At 40.0% G+C, this 15,054-nt stretch overlaps 1 protein-coding gene across 3 annotated transcripts in view; it reads left to right on the forward strand.

Annotated features, from left to right (window-relative positions):
- The first annotated feature begins 1,026 nt into the window (after nt 1–1,026).
- The window catches only part of LOC120526294 (kelch-like protein 12), a 38,534-nt gene continuing 24,506 nt past the window's right edge, over nt 1,027–15,054 (forward strand). The window contains exons 1-2 of one of the 3 annotated variants that reach the window (XM_039749414.1): nt 1,027–1,194; nt 12,078–12,345. In XM_039749414.1, the coding sequence (XP_039605348.1) occupies nt 12,163–12,345 (183 nt within the window). In that variant the 5' untranslated portion in view covers nt 1,027–1,194; nt 12,078–12,162. Of the gene's footprint in view, nt 1,195–3,032; nt 3,305–12,077; nt 12,346–15,054 lie in introns of those variants that run through there. The other 2 variants (XM_039749416.1, XM_039749415.1) reach the window with 2 other exon arrangements.

Genomic DNA, 15,054 nt, shown 5'->3' on the forward strand with positions numbered 1-15,054 from the left:
AGACGGTTGTGGTGAGTGCCCTCTTCTACGCGGTGGTGTGCTGGGGAGGCAGCATAAAGAAGTGGGACGCCTCACACCTGGACAGACTGGTGAGGAAGGCAGGCTCTATTGTAGGCACGGAGCTGGACAGTTTGACATCCGTGGCAGAGCGACGGGCGCTGAGCAGACTCCTGTCAGTCATGGAGAATCCACTGCATCCACTGAACAGGATCATCTCCAGACAGAGGAGCAGCTTCAGCGACAGACTGCTGTCACCGTCCTGCTCCACTGACAGACTGAGGAGACCCCACACTATGCGACTCTTCAATTCCACCTTAACATTATACAAAGTTATTGTCTGTTATACCTGCATTGTTACCACTCTTTAATTTAATATCTATTGTTTTTATCAGTATGATGCTGCTGGAGTATGTGAATTTCCCCTGGGATTAATAAAGTATCTATCTATCTACTTGTTGTGGGTGAAGAATGAATGTAAATGACTTTATCAACATAACAAACTGTGAGTAAAGTGAAGGCGTCTGAATGGAGCAGTGGCTCTGAGGCGAAGGATCTGCGCAGGTATAACGAAGGTTGCCAGTTCGAATTCCCATTACTGCCAAAAAGAGATTCAAACTGTACTGGGCCCTTAACCTGCCCTTGCTCCAGGGGCGCTGTACAAGAGCTGACCCTGCGCTCAGACCCCAAGGGGTATGCGAAAACTAACAAATTCCTAATACAAGAAATTGCATAAGGCGAACAACAATAATCCACTGCATCTAAAATATATTTGTAAGGTATCTCACGTACTCGGGGCTCCGTTTTGGTTTTTTTTTTTAATTTAAAGTTTGTTAGCCTAATGTTGACTTCGAACAGCCGGGATGCTTTAAGCCCCTCGGTAATATAATCAGTATGTTACGTGCCCCGTTTCCCCCTCCTTAAAACATGCAATCTTGCAGAACAGACCTCGCTCTCGTCAGAGTAATCCTGATCAGTGCGCTGTACGGGCGCGCGCCTGTTATCGCCACGTGACTCCCGAGCACGCGCTCTCGCGCTGCCGGCAGAAAAGAAACAAACAACAACAAAAAAAGCAGCAAACGTCGAGGAAGAGTGCGACCCGGAGCGCATGAGGCGGCGGCGGTGGTGGCCCGCCGGGGCTTAGAACACCATGAGAACTGGAGCGACGCCGGCTCTCAGGGGATGAAGAGCTTTAAGGTGAACTGAAGAGAAAGATAGGTTAAAGAAAGTACTTCCCTTTACCGATAGAGAACGGAAGCCAAAAAGCGGCTTTCTCCGCCTCCTCCTCCTACTCTTGTTTTTTTTCCTCTTCCCTCCATTTTCGGCGGTATCCGGTGAGGCCTCGGCCATCTCCGCCGGTGGGGTCATGAGCTGCCATAAGAGCGAAATGTTTTACCCGAGTGTTCACTGTTGAAGGGCGGTTGTGTACTATTTATAACTCTTGGTGCCTCGGGATGGCTTACGTTTCCTCAGGTTGGCTTAGAAGTTGTAAATAACGTTTATTTCATTTGCACCCTCGCAGTTCGGTCTTCACTTATTGCTATAGAAAAGAGAGGATTGCCTTCCCAATTAGACCACATATCACAATATTATTTGTAGTAGTTTAGTACAATAACATCTGACTCCGTGGATAGCGTACTGTTGTCGTGGAATCCCACTTAGGACGGATAGAAGCGCATGTACCGTATTACACGGAAAAGCGGTTCATTTAAGATTTTGGTGACCAAACCGGGAGACTTGTGTATAAACTGCCCAGAATGTGTTATGGTCCCAAAACGGGACAGAACTCGTTCATCCAGAGATTGTGTTAGACGCAAATACAGCTGAAGACCCGGGAGGATTCCGCCAATCCCCAACCAGCCCACACCCCCACCCCCTTTTCCATGGGGTATCGTGGCCCTTGTAAAAATCCCCTTTGGAGTAAAGCCAGTGCATTACTCAATTTCGGGATCCAAAATCAAGACGTCTGAATGGGCACTTTAACCCGGACTGTACTTAACCGGAGCCATTGAGTCCATTCATGAATCTGTGTAGAGTCTCCAGGTCGGAGCAGGGCTGGAAACATTTAGGCAGTCGGCCAGAGTGGCAGGCATCATTTTTCCAAACATCGCAGATCCTGATCTAAAAACACTTGGTACAACACCAGAGGTCTCGTCCCCATATACCCATTTTCATTTCCTCCTGGGGGAACCCTCTGGCCCTGCACTACCATATAGGTGAACTAGGCCGTCATCTAAGATAGAAACTTTTTTGGGGTGGTGGTATTTTGTCAACTATAGCAGACGTAGCTGTCGGCATCTGTAGGGGCTGGCTTCTGGTGAGCTTACATAAATATATGATTAGCGTGAAAATCCCAGGTCAAGGGGTCCTGACCCCTTCAGCATGACATCCAAGTATGTCTTGCATGAATTTTCAATGGGGAATGGCCCAATTCTTCCTTCATTCTTAGATCTGCTATAATATGTATTGCCTTCAAGACTTTGTGGTTTGGGCGTGACGTTTTCACTTTTGCCCAAGGCAGTAAAAAAGCTAGAGCAGGCACTGGCAATGATGCTCAGTCCATTATATGAATGTCTGCGCTCTCAACACACAAACGGGGGTTCTTTTATTTAATATATATTACAGTATTGCAGTTTAAACAAGAAGGGGACCAATCAGTATTACAATGTAATATACTTATCCTTGAGCATTTGAAACACCAGGGGACTCCAAGTAGTACATATACAGTAATATTGCCCTCAAACTTCCAAGGTTTGGGCATGACACTGACAGCCTTACCTAGGGCAGCAAAAAAAAAAAGGTAGAGCCAGTCCTGGGTCGGAGTTTGCATATTTTCCCAGTGGGTGCATACATTTTCTCTCAAAGCCCAAATATGTCCATCAATCTTCAAACCCACATTTCTTGGAAATGTTCTGAAGGAAGCTGGATCCCATTCCAGCAAGCATCAATTATAAGGCAGGAAAAATCCCTGCACAAGGTGTCCATCGCAGGGTAAAAACACACACACACACACACTAGGGCCAGCTTAACATCTCCAGTCCACCTAACCTGTGTGTCTTTTGACTGCGGGGGGGAAACCCTGACCCAGATAGAGCATGCAAACTCCATATCCGGATTGTCCTGGCTGCAAGTCCCTTTCTTCATAGTGTGAGGTAGTAGCGCTACCACTTCAACTCTATGCCGTCCTCCCAAGAATATTGATAAACTTTAAATTGCCCCAGTGAGATTTGGGCCAGATTCTGGTATTATGGTGATTTACTAAAGGATGGATGTGAACATTGTATCAAACAGGAGCATCACCAAGACGGTATGTAATGTTATTTTATTTTTCGGAGACATTGTGTTAAGCATGCTGCTGTGTGCTAAAACAGCCAATTAAATATTGTCATAATATTCAGTTGTTTCTTTGTGTTGCAAAGTGCACCTAATAGTCGTATATCAAAGCTAATGCTGAATAATACTGTAAATTTTAAATATAAAATATATCAAGTATTGTTAGAGTAATATAAAAACAATTTACTTTAATTTGAAGACCTGCTGGGTAAGGTTTCAAGGTTTTTAAAAGTCAACATAACCTAAAACTAATGATTGGCACATGTGATATTATTTATCCTGATTTTTAGAAAGCATTTGATAAGATGGGCGGCATGGTGGCGCAGTGGTAGTGCTGCTGCCTCGCAGTTAGGAGACCCGGGTTCGCTTCCCTGCGTGGAGTTTGCATGTTCTCCCCTTGTCTGCGTGGGTTTCCTCCGGGCGCTCCGGTTTCCTCCCATAATCCAAAGACATGCAGGTTAGGTGGATTGGCGATTCTAAATTGGCCCTAGTGTGGTGTGTGGGTGTGTTTGTGTGTGTCCTGCGGTGGGTTGGCACCCTGCCCAGGATTGGTTCCTGCCTTGTGCCCTGTGTTGGCTGGGATTGGCTCCAGCAGACCCCCGTGACCCTGTATTCGGATTCAGCGGGTTAGAAAATGGATGGATGGATGGATTTGATAAGATCTCGCAAACTAAAAAGAAGTGAGAGTTCAGGGTGTGGTGTGTAGATAGATGTAGAATTAGCTAAAACACAGGAAGCAGAGGGCTATGGTGAGAGGAAGCTTATCATAACTGGATGATATTAAGAATGGTGTCTGTCAGGGGTCAGTGATATTTTTAATATATATAAATAATTTGGATAGGAATATAAATAACAAGCTGGTTAAGTTATTAGGTAGATAAGGCAGATAAGCTAGAATCCATTGACTCTATAAATAAAGGCTTGGTCAGCATTAAGATTTGGACAGAAATTCGTTCTGATGAAATTTAATTGAAATAGTTTTACTTCCCACATGTAATACTTTAAATTTAAGATTTGAACACACATTGGGAGGACTGAAACTTAAAAGTGCAACTGTTAATAAGGATTTAGGAGTTATAGTGGACCAGTCAGTGTAAACTTCCAGTGTTCTGAAGCCACTAAGAAGGTGAACAGAATGCTCGATTATAAAGCACCCCGAAGTGTGGACTGCAAGTCAAGGGAGGTCATGCTTAAGGTTTATAATGCACTGGGGTAGCCTCACCTGGAGGACTGCGTGTCATTTGGGTCTTTGGGCTGTAAAAAAGACTTAGCCGTGCTGGAAAACGTCCACTGAAGAGCAACTAGGCTGATATCAGGACTGCAGGGTATGAAGTATGTAAGGAAAGAGTTAATCAGAAATGAAGAGGTGACATGATTTTAGTGTTAATTGAGGATTGAGACCGTTACTTTAAAATGACTTCAACAAGAGCACAGTGACAAGGTCAATTTCACATAAATGTTAGGAAGTTTGTCTTCACACAGAGAATTGTAGACATGGAATATGTTACAAAGCAGTGTGGTGGACAGTAAAACGCTAGGGACATTCAAATCTTGGCTTGATGCTTTTTTGGAGGACTTGGGTGGATAGGATTGGCAAGCTGAGTTGGGCTGAATCGTTTGTACTCATCAAAAGGTTTTTGGTTTTTTTTTTTTCTCGATGTTCTTGTGTTATTAACTAACAACGTTATTAGAGACCAAGTTCAGTGCCTTAATGCTCTTTGCTGTCTTGATGGGCACCATATCCGCCATTGTTACCCGACCTGGATTAAGTGGGTTTGAGGATGACTGTCTTAACTTGCAAACATAATTTTATCACATAATGTGTTATTTTCCTACTTTTGGAAAATCATTTCCTTTTTTCAGGATATGAAGTCAAAATCCATACTCATTAGTTTTAATGTGCTGCATTATTATCAGATGCATCTAAAGCATTGAAATCAGTCCTGGTGACCACCTGTGGCTGCAGGTTTTTGTTCCAGCCAGCTTCTGTTTTTAATTGAACTTCTGGGCTAATTAAGTGAGCTGATATTTCCCAAGTTATCTGTTTAATAGGGAACAATATAGAAATTAGAATACTAAGCTTGCTTAAAAAAATATTAAAATGTGCCAACTAGTTATATAGGAATAATGTATTTTTTTTTCTTTTTATCAGTATTTTCATCTCAATTTTCATTCTACTTTTCAAGGTGTTCTAATTGGTTAATTAGTCCATTATTTACTAATTAGTGGGTTTGACTCTAAAGTAGTTGCAGCCTTCGATTATTCAGTGTTGTTTGCCTGGGTGTCTGATCTGCTCGTTTTAAACCGTCATTAATAAGATACAACGAAGGGGAAAAACTGCACAGAAAAAGGGAAAAGTACAATGAAATCAACAAAAGAGAGTTAAGCATTTAAATCTATAGCAAAAGCAGAAATATTTCTAAATGTTATGAATGTACAAATCATGCTGCTGTGCTTTTCTGAATGTTGAATAAAAAACAAAAATAAACAGCTAATTAAGTGAGATCAGTGTTACCAGGTGTTGTCACTGATTAGGAATCTGGTTGGAACAAAAACCTGCAGCCACAGGGGGTCACCAGGACCGAGTTTGGGAAACCCTGATCTAAAGGATAGTGTTGTATATTAAAATAAACTTAATTTTATTATTTTTTTTATTATTGGCTTTCTATATTACATATAATAGTTAATAAAGAGCACTTTTGTTAACTTCTAGTAGCAGTATAAAAAAGTTGATTTGGTGTATTAAAGTACCTTATTAAGGATGGTATCTATTTGTTTAGAATCTAATTTAATTATATGACTTGCCAAGTTATGTCTCTGGAGTTAGTGAAGGGCAGCATCAGTGGACATCTGTTAAATTAAAATGTGTAAAGGTTATTACCACATTGAGAACTAGTAAGGAATATTAAAGGCAATGATACACCTGATAAAGGCCGGACAGCTGAAATGTGTTACTTGACTTTTTTTTTTTTTTTAAAATAAGTAACTTTTACCAATATTATAATATGTAAAGTTCTTTATGTTACAATAACCACTTGATGGTTTTCTATGACTTTTCAAATTATGTGTAAAAGTAGTAAATACTAGAACATGTTAACATGTATACCAGAAACAACATTCATTTATATAAATAGCCCAAACATAGTAAAAAAAAAAAGCCACATGCTATCATCACATGCTCCCAGCCTCTATATTATAAACTCAGCAAATAAAAGAAACGTCCCTTTTTCAGGACTGTGTATTTCAACAATAATGTTTTCAAAATCCAAATAACTTTACAGATCTTCATTGTAAAGGGTTTAAACAATGTTTTCCATGCATGTTCAATTAACCATAATCAATTAATTAACATGCACCTGTGGAATGGTCGTTAAGACCTTAACAGCTTACAGAAAGTAGGCATTTAAGGTCACAGTTCTAAAAACACAGGACACTAAAGAGACTTGTCTACCGACTGTGAAAAACACCCAAAGAAAGATGCCCAGGGTCCCTGCTCATCTATCTGCGTGAACGTGCATTAGGTATGCTGCAGGGAGGCATGAGGACTGCTGATGTGGCTAGGCCAATAAATTGCCATGAGACGCCTAAGACAACGCTGCAGGGAGACAGGAAGGACAGCTGATCATCCTCGCACTGGAAGACCACGTGTAACAACACCTGCACAGGATCGGTACATCCGAATATCACACCTGCGTGACAGGTACAGGATGGCCACAACAACTGCCCGAGTCACACCAGGAACACACAATCCCTCCATCAGTGCTCAGACTGTCCACAATAGGCTGAGAGAGGCTGGACTGAGGGCTTGTAGGCCTGTTGTAAGGCAGGTCCTTACCAGACATCACCAGCAACAACGCCGCCTATGGGCACAAACCCACCTTCGCTGGACCAGACAGGAGTGGCAAAAAGTGCTCTTCACTGATGAGTCACGGTTTTGTCTCACCAGGGGTGATGGACGGATTCGTGTTTATCGACGAAGGAATGAGCGTTACACCGAGGCCTGTACCCTGGAGCGGGATCGATTTGGATCGATGGCTAGGGTCAATTCCCCCCAGAAATGTCCAGGAACTTGCAGGTGCCTTGGTGGAAGAGTGGGGTAACATCTCACAGCAAGAACTGACAAATCTGGTCCAGTCCATGAGGAGGAGATGCACTGCAGTACTTCAAGCAGCTGGTGGCCACACCACATACTGACTGGTACTTTTGATTTTGAGCCTCCCTTCATTCAGGGACACATTGTGAAACATTTTTAGTTTATGTCTTATGGTGTTGACTCTTTTACTGTTCATACAAATATTTACACATTAAGTTTACTGAAAGTAAAAACAGTTGAAAGTCAGAGGACGTTTCTTTTTTTGCTGAGTGTACTTTCCACAGGAGAAATATACCTGATGCTTCATAATATTAAAATGTTAACATTCTCAAAGCTGCTTGCTCCAGTTCATGATTGCAGGGGTTGGCAGAGCCTATGCCTCTAGCACTGTGCCAGTTCACTGCAGGGCTCACTAACATACTGGGTCATGTAAAATTTCCAAATTAACTCAACCTGCCCATCTTCAAGGAAGTGGAAGGAAAACCTACTCAGACACAAGGAAAGTGTACAAACTCTACACGGACAACAAATGGGTACAGAATTTAGTTCCAGGTCACTGGATTCATGAGCCAGAAGTGCTGCCAATTGTGCCACCCTTTTAAAGACTGAGTGTGATTTTTATTATACTATGGCCTTTCCTGTAATTAAAGAATGGCTTATATTTTAAAGCAGTTATGACCTGATTTTTCAAAACTTAATACTTATAATTTATGTACCAGCTATCAGTATAACAAAAGTGGATTTGTATTTTATGGGGACTTAAGATACAAACTGTGGAAAGTACAATACTATCATACATGATAGCAGTATAGTATATAAATACTTTGGCTCAAGTTCTATACTTCTGAGACTGACATTTCTAACTGTGTTCCAGTTTACAAGTTGGTCTTGAAACACTGAGTTCTCTACAGTTGTTTGTATTCCCACTATGATGAGAAGCCTGTGGGTTCAGGTTGGATTGTTGTTGCAGATCAAATACATTGTATGGAGGGTTTAAATAATTATAATGTGATTGATAAAGTGAACTGTATAAAGTAATTATATTTGTTATTGATTTTTTTTGGATGAGATGGGTTGATTTAACTGCAGACTTACGTGACACATAAATCCAGTTTAGGGTTTTGTGCAAGGTTTCCAGGACTTGTATATATTGTTGCAGCACTGGGCACAAGGCAAGAATAAAACCCTAGACAGATTGCCAGTCCATCTCAGGGACCCACTAATTCATAAACAATTTGTCAATTTAAGCTAAAGGATTCTGGTACTTGGCGTAAGTAATTACATTTTTGAATCCATATTTAAATCAGTCATCGCTTTTTGGTAAAGCTTTCATTCTGAGATTGGCACTGTGTATCTTTGATGCAGTTTAATATAATAATAATAATAATAGATTTTATTTATAACGCACTTTTCATTGATAAGATCTCATAAAGAACACTAGGGGGCTTTTGCTCACCAACCTCCCCGGCCTGTGCTACGCGCCAGCCACTTAACGTCTCTGCCGCTCACGTATGTGGATTTCACTTTCACCAAATAACAGATCTTTTAAATCTTGCACATATGTCTCTTCATTGGGAAGAAACACTACTTTTCCCTGATAGCAACACAAATTACAACAATAACATTTATTTTTATAGCACATTTTCATACAAAAAGTAGCTCAAAGTGTTTTACATAATGAAGAATAGAAAAATAAAAGACACAGTAAGAAAAATAAAATAAGTCAACGTTAATTAACATAGAATAAGTAAGGTCCAATGGCCAGGGTGGACAGAAAAAAACAAAAAAAAACTCAAAAAAAATAAAATCTGTAGGGATTCCAGACCGTTAGACTGCCCAGTCCCCTCTCTACATTCTACCTAACATAAATGAAACTGTCCTCTTTGGATTTAGGGTTCTCACGGAAGGACTTGATGATGATGGTCACGTAGACTTCTGGCTTTTGATCCATCCATCATTGTTGGAGCATCATGATGTTTTGAGTAGGTGGTGGTGGCACAGGCCGCCGCCACAAAGAAACCGGAAAAAGAAACAGAAGAGAGAGTAGAGAGTAGACGATATACAAGTCTCCAACTTAAATCAGAACAATATATTCAATCTCTTTTCGCTGTTCCGTTATTTCATCGAGTAATAATTTCCGTTTATTTGCGATAATGCGATCTTTCTATCATTTTTGAGACTTTCGAATTTTTGTACATTCATGGTCTCTAACTTGCTGTACATGTGTATTGTGGCAACGTTTTTGAATTCTTTACGACGTTCTACTTTCTCATCTACTCTGTCTTTTATTTCTGGCCCTGGGCATGGTTAAATCTCTTGGCACAATGTCTCACTTCACAGGATGTGAAAATATCTCTCTGAAAAGTCACGTCTCGTCCCATGCTAAAAAGTCTCATCTCGTCCCAAGATTTTTTTTATTATAATAGAGAGATATGGGCTACTGTAACCATTACTTGCAGCAAATAGTGCATGAGAACAATTTAAACATGCAAAGTTAACACCATGTTTTTTGGAAGTACAGTGAACCCTTGTTTATCACGGTTAATCCGTTCCAGACTCTACCGTGATAAATTAATTTTCGCGAAGTAGGATTCTTTATTTATAAATCGAATATTTTTGCAGTTCAAGTATAGAAAACCTGTTTACGACCTCCTGAATACGTTTTTTAACATTATTAGATCCCTCTAGACATGAAATAACACCCTTTAGTCACCATTACACTCATATTAACCAATATATTAGACGAAATAAGAGAAAATAAGACATATTAGACGTTACAAATATCATATTACTAGGCGCACTCGCCTTTTATCCTCAATTTTTGTGCGCTCCATGTGTACATCAGGCATGTAAGTATAGGGAATGAGAACATCAAAGTGCCCATTCATAACATCTCCCGAAAACCTAAGTTTTTTATCCCCTCAAGTGCCTGTCCAAAGTCGTACAATGTCAGCCCGAATCGGTACCGCTAAAGACGGAGTTTCATGCACTAAATAAGCTATAGATGAGAATAAGCAAGCACCATCTCCCCTTATATTTCATACGTGGTGAGGCATTTGTACTCCATCAACTTGAATTATTTCCAGAGACATAATTTGGTCTATTTTTCAAGCGCATCACGCACAAAAGCAAAAGAATGAGGAGAGCACCAGAACTCTGCTCGCATCGCGTCGCTTCGTGCCGCAAGTAGTAAGTCTGTAATAAGCGGAATACTGCTACGCTTTGCACTCACGGGACGCTTTTATATAGTAGATTATTGTACTGTACATTTAATTGCACACAAACACACACAGTTCTTACACACAACCACTAACCTATGAAGGCACGACCTCAGTAGGAGAGTCTTCAGAGGTGGTGCAGTATCTTCAGCAGGTGCGTTGTTGTCTTCAGTAAAGGAGTACTAGGAGTAGGCAGTGGGTGTCTGGGTGTGCGGCTAAAGAACATCTTGATAGGCAGTTGCTGGCGCTGTCTTTTCATATGCGTGAGGAGGCTTTTGTAGGGTATTGCCATCTTTAATCATATCCAAGAGTTTCTCCTGGATAGTAAGCATCTTCCTCCGGCGCTTAGTTTTATTGTCAGAAGGCTTAGAAAAAGCTGCACGTTTAGGAGCTATCGTAGGGCTTAGATAAAAGTTCTCAGAAAGCGCGTGCGTAGTGACGTAAGCGTGTATGAGAAAAAAATTGCGATAGAGTGAAGCCGCGAAAGTCGAAGCGTGATATAGCGAGGGATCACTGTATAGTGGAATTCATTAGTTTGGAACACAGCACCGTTGTTGACAAACCAGATTTACTCACTTTGCATTGTTTCTACAGTAAATACAAAAACAAACAAGAATATTCTTTCTTGTCAGCAGCATAACAACATAATCCTTTAGAAATGTTCATTAGTTGCATAAGTGAAATACTCCTTCCAGGCTGTCATCAAAGCAAGAATCCTAAAATGCCAAGCACTCTGATCTGCTAAAATGCTTAATGATCACGGTGTCTATCTGTAAATGACATGTGTGATAAAAAATGAAGTCAAGCTTTGAATCGTTACTACAACAAAGCCACAGAGTGAGCTGGAGTCGGCTGTAACACACTACGGTATTGCAGTGTTTTGGGCATTTATCAGGACCCCTTTTCAGATGCATGTTTTACTTCCAGATAGCACACCCACACCTGTTTAGTTTAGAATTTACCCACTAAGCCAGCACACTCATCTTTACTGGTGTGGAAGGAAAAATAGAATACCTTGAGAAAAGCCCTCAGGAAGAATGTTCAGATTCCTCACACATAATAGCCAGGCAAAAGAATCAAATTCTGTGCACTTCATTAATTCCTTCATTTTGGAAGAAAAATATGACTCAACTATTGACAGTTTGTGAAAAAGTTAGACGGTGCCAGTAAGGAATACTGCAGCTATGGGAAACATCTAGATCTATATCTAAAGTATGTGCAGTATGATGAGATTGTAAATTAACTTTTGCTTTTTCTGAGTGCTGAAGCTTACTAAAGTTTTATTACTATCCGAGATATCTGCACTGGTCCTGGCAGTTGTAAGTTTATTTAAAAAAAAAAGGAGCTTGTATGTCAAAAGTGTTGAATTTATTCATTAATATCAGGGAATTTTTTTTTTCTGACCATTTTAAATTTTTGTTGAATTTCATTTGCAGGTATAATTTATTGGAAACCTACATTCTATGCTTGGGTTATTTACAAGTGGTCATCCATTTCTGAGGAACACTCCATCTTGTCACAATGGCTCCCAAGGACATTATGACCAACTCTCATGCCAAGTCCATCTTGAATGCTATGAACGCATTGAGAAAGAGTAACACTCTGTGTGACATTACACTGAAGGTGGAGAACACGGATTTCCCAGCCCACAGAATTGTGTTGGCAGCCTGCAGTGACTATTTCTGTGCCATGTTCACTAGTGAGGTGGGTTGATTTTATGCACTTTATTTGTCTGATGCTGAAAGCATGACATCATTTTCAAAACTCTCAATCCAGTTCAGTTACAGGAGACCAGGGCGTAACTTGGCAGCATTCAGGAAAAAAACAGAAGCCAATACTGGTAAGAGCACCAGACCATTGTAGCTTTCTGGTATATTTGATTCCATAATTCTAGGAATAAGTGACACACTTTTGGTTACTTAGTGAGTCAGTAGCTTATTAGTAGATCAGTAATGTTAATCAGTAGTAGATTAAAGAAGTAACACATTTTTTTTAGGAGAATACAATACATTTTGGGCATTTGCTATTGTCGCAGCTTCTGAGCTGCCACACAAACCCATTCCACCACAGGGACAATAACTAAAGCAGTGTATTCTGGATTTTGTGATGATGTGCATTTGACAACATCCAGCTACATAAGTATCGGTGCTGTTTTATCTTGGTAGAGTAATATATAAATTGCTCTACTTTCCCCTATTGTATTATTAATATGTAGCCTTAGAATGCCTAATCTCACAGATTTACTACTGTATATAACTTATCCCCACCTTCCCTTCTATATCTATAACCTCAGGCAATTAGATGTAGTAAAAAGACAAGCAGGAGTTAAGTTACACATAAAATAATGTATTACTGATACTATTCATAAATAATAACAAAATGCAAAGTACATTTGAATATTGGCAACCATACAACCTGATGATAAAATGGTGATGTGTAATTCAGGTGGCACACAGACTTGTAGTTACTTAAAATGTCTCTAGTTAAAGCATCGTTGGTGCTCAGCTTTCAGCCACATGTCTGTTCAATATGGCTGCTGAGCTGTGCTCTTCATTGTGTTGTCTTCATCATCAGAGGTTAGCAAGAGAGATGCTTCTTCATCATATGTTGGTTAGAGAGAGAACTTGAGGTTAAGCACATACATTTATAGATGTTCTCTCCAATTCCTACAACCAATAGGACATCATGGTACTTAAAGGCCTCTGAGACAAGCCAATTCCAAACAGCCATATCTCAGACCAATGGGTGAAACAGAACATCTTAACACCTGACCCCCCCGACAAACCATATGTTAAACATCATGGCTTCCTTGCAGGGGGTTGAAAGACTTTAGCAGAGAAATACTCGGGGGTGTTGGGTTGGAGGTGTGGCAAACGCAACTACCTCTCACCAAAGTAACACTAAATTACATTGTTTTGCCTAGATTACACATAAAGACATACAAAACATTTATCAAGTTATATGCAAAATCCCACATCACAACAGGTGCCAAGATCAGAGTTGGTATAGATAGAATTTTGCATCTCTTGGTTACAATGATGTATTCCTTGGATACATGAAAAATAGACTGTAAATCCAAAGAGGAGAGTTTCCATTTTGTTCATTCTAAAAGACATCATAATGTGCTGATTTTTTGTTAATGTTGTCTGTAGTCATGTTGTCTATTTTTGGTCTGACATGTGCTTGAGAACCTTGAAAACATCACCACTATGAAGAGAAATGCATATATAGCATTTATAAAGAAATGATAGAAGTGATGACATCTCAAAGTGGTAGTAAAAATGGTGATTTATTCTGTAATTTGGACAGTAGGCACAGCACAGTCCTTCGTAGGTTTTTCTTTCACCCTTGAGACCCCTGTAAATCTCATGTGTATAATGTAAGAGAAATCTTGCAGATGTTGCCTTTTGGTCGTAAAAGTGACAATAAAAAATTTGCACTATTCCTCCAGTACTAGGGTGCTGTACCATGTTAGCCATTATGGATGTACTGAGAAGTCAGGCAAAATGACACCTTTTATTGGCGAACTAAAAAGATTACAATATGCAAGCTTTCGAGGCAACTCCAGCCACCTGACAAACGAACCTCAGTTGCCTCAAAAGCTTGCATATTGTAACCTTTTTAGTTCGCCAATAAAAGGTGTCATTTTGCTTGACTGCTCACTACACTATTCCTCCTTACTTCTTGCAAACGAATGATGAAATATTCTCGGCATTGCCCTCTGATCTAGTATATGCAGTGGCACTCTACAGGAAATGAGAATTCCTGAATAGCCTCTCATGGTCATGTTGTGGGACAGAACTTTTTAAAGGCACAGGCTTCAGTTACCCACTTATAGCAAAGACTATACAATCACAAATTAAAACTGCTACTGCAATAAGCAGAAAGTACCCAATCAGAAATGCCAGGGTTGTGATGGTGCTGATAGTGTTTTTTTGAGCATACGCTATACATTTTTATTTTGTAAACTCCTTTTTGCTTCTTCTGTAGTTTTCTTTTATTCCTATTTGTTTCCAATGTGTTTTCTTTGTGCTCAGCAGGAGCTACTGTCTTCCAGGAAGGCACTCACATCAGCTGTTGAGGAGTCAAATAAGTGAAACAAGACCTTGAGGGCCATATTACTTATTTCTGTTTAGTTCAAGGATTGATAGAGATTAGACATGCTGATTTCTTATTACGTATCCCCATCTGTTTTAGTCAAGAAGCCTTTGCACCTTATCAGATGCTTAGAATGTTTTGTCCCCGCTGAGTCCTTACATATCCTACCTTTTATTCAGTTGTTTTTTTTACGCTGCTTAGTATGATTCTTTTTCCCTTTCACTGTGCTTGTTGCTTCTTTGTCTCCAGTTCTTTTACTTCAATGTCGACTTATGCATATTTTTTGTTTAATTTCCCAAAATGTTGTTTTTTTTG

This window comes from Polypterus senegalus, chromosome 3 (genome assembly GCF_016835505.1).
Source record: "Polypterus senegalus isolate Bchr_013 chromosome 3, ASM1683550v1, whole genome shotgun sequence".
Taxonomy (NCBI): Eukaryota; Metazoa; Chordata; class Cladistia; order Polypteriformes; family Polypteridae; genus Polypterus; species Polypterus senegalus.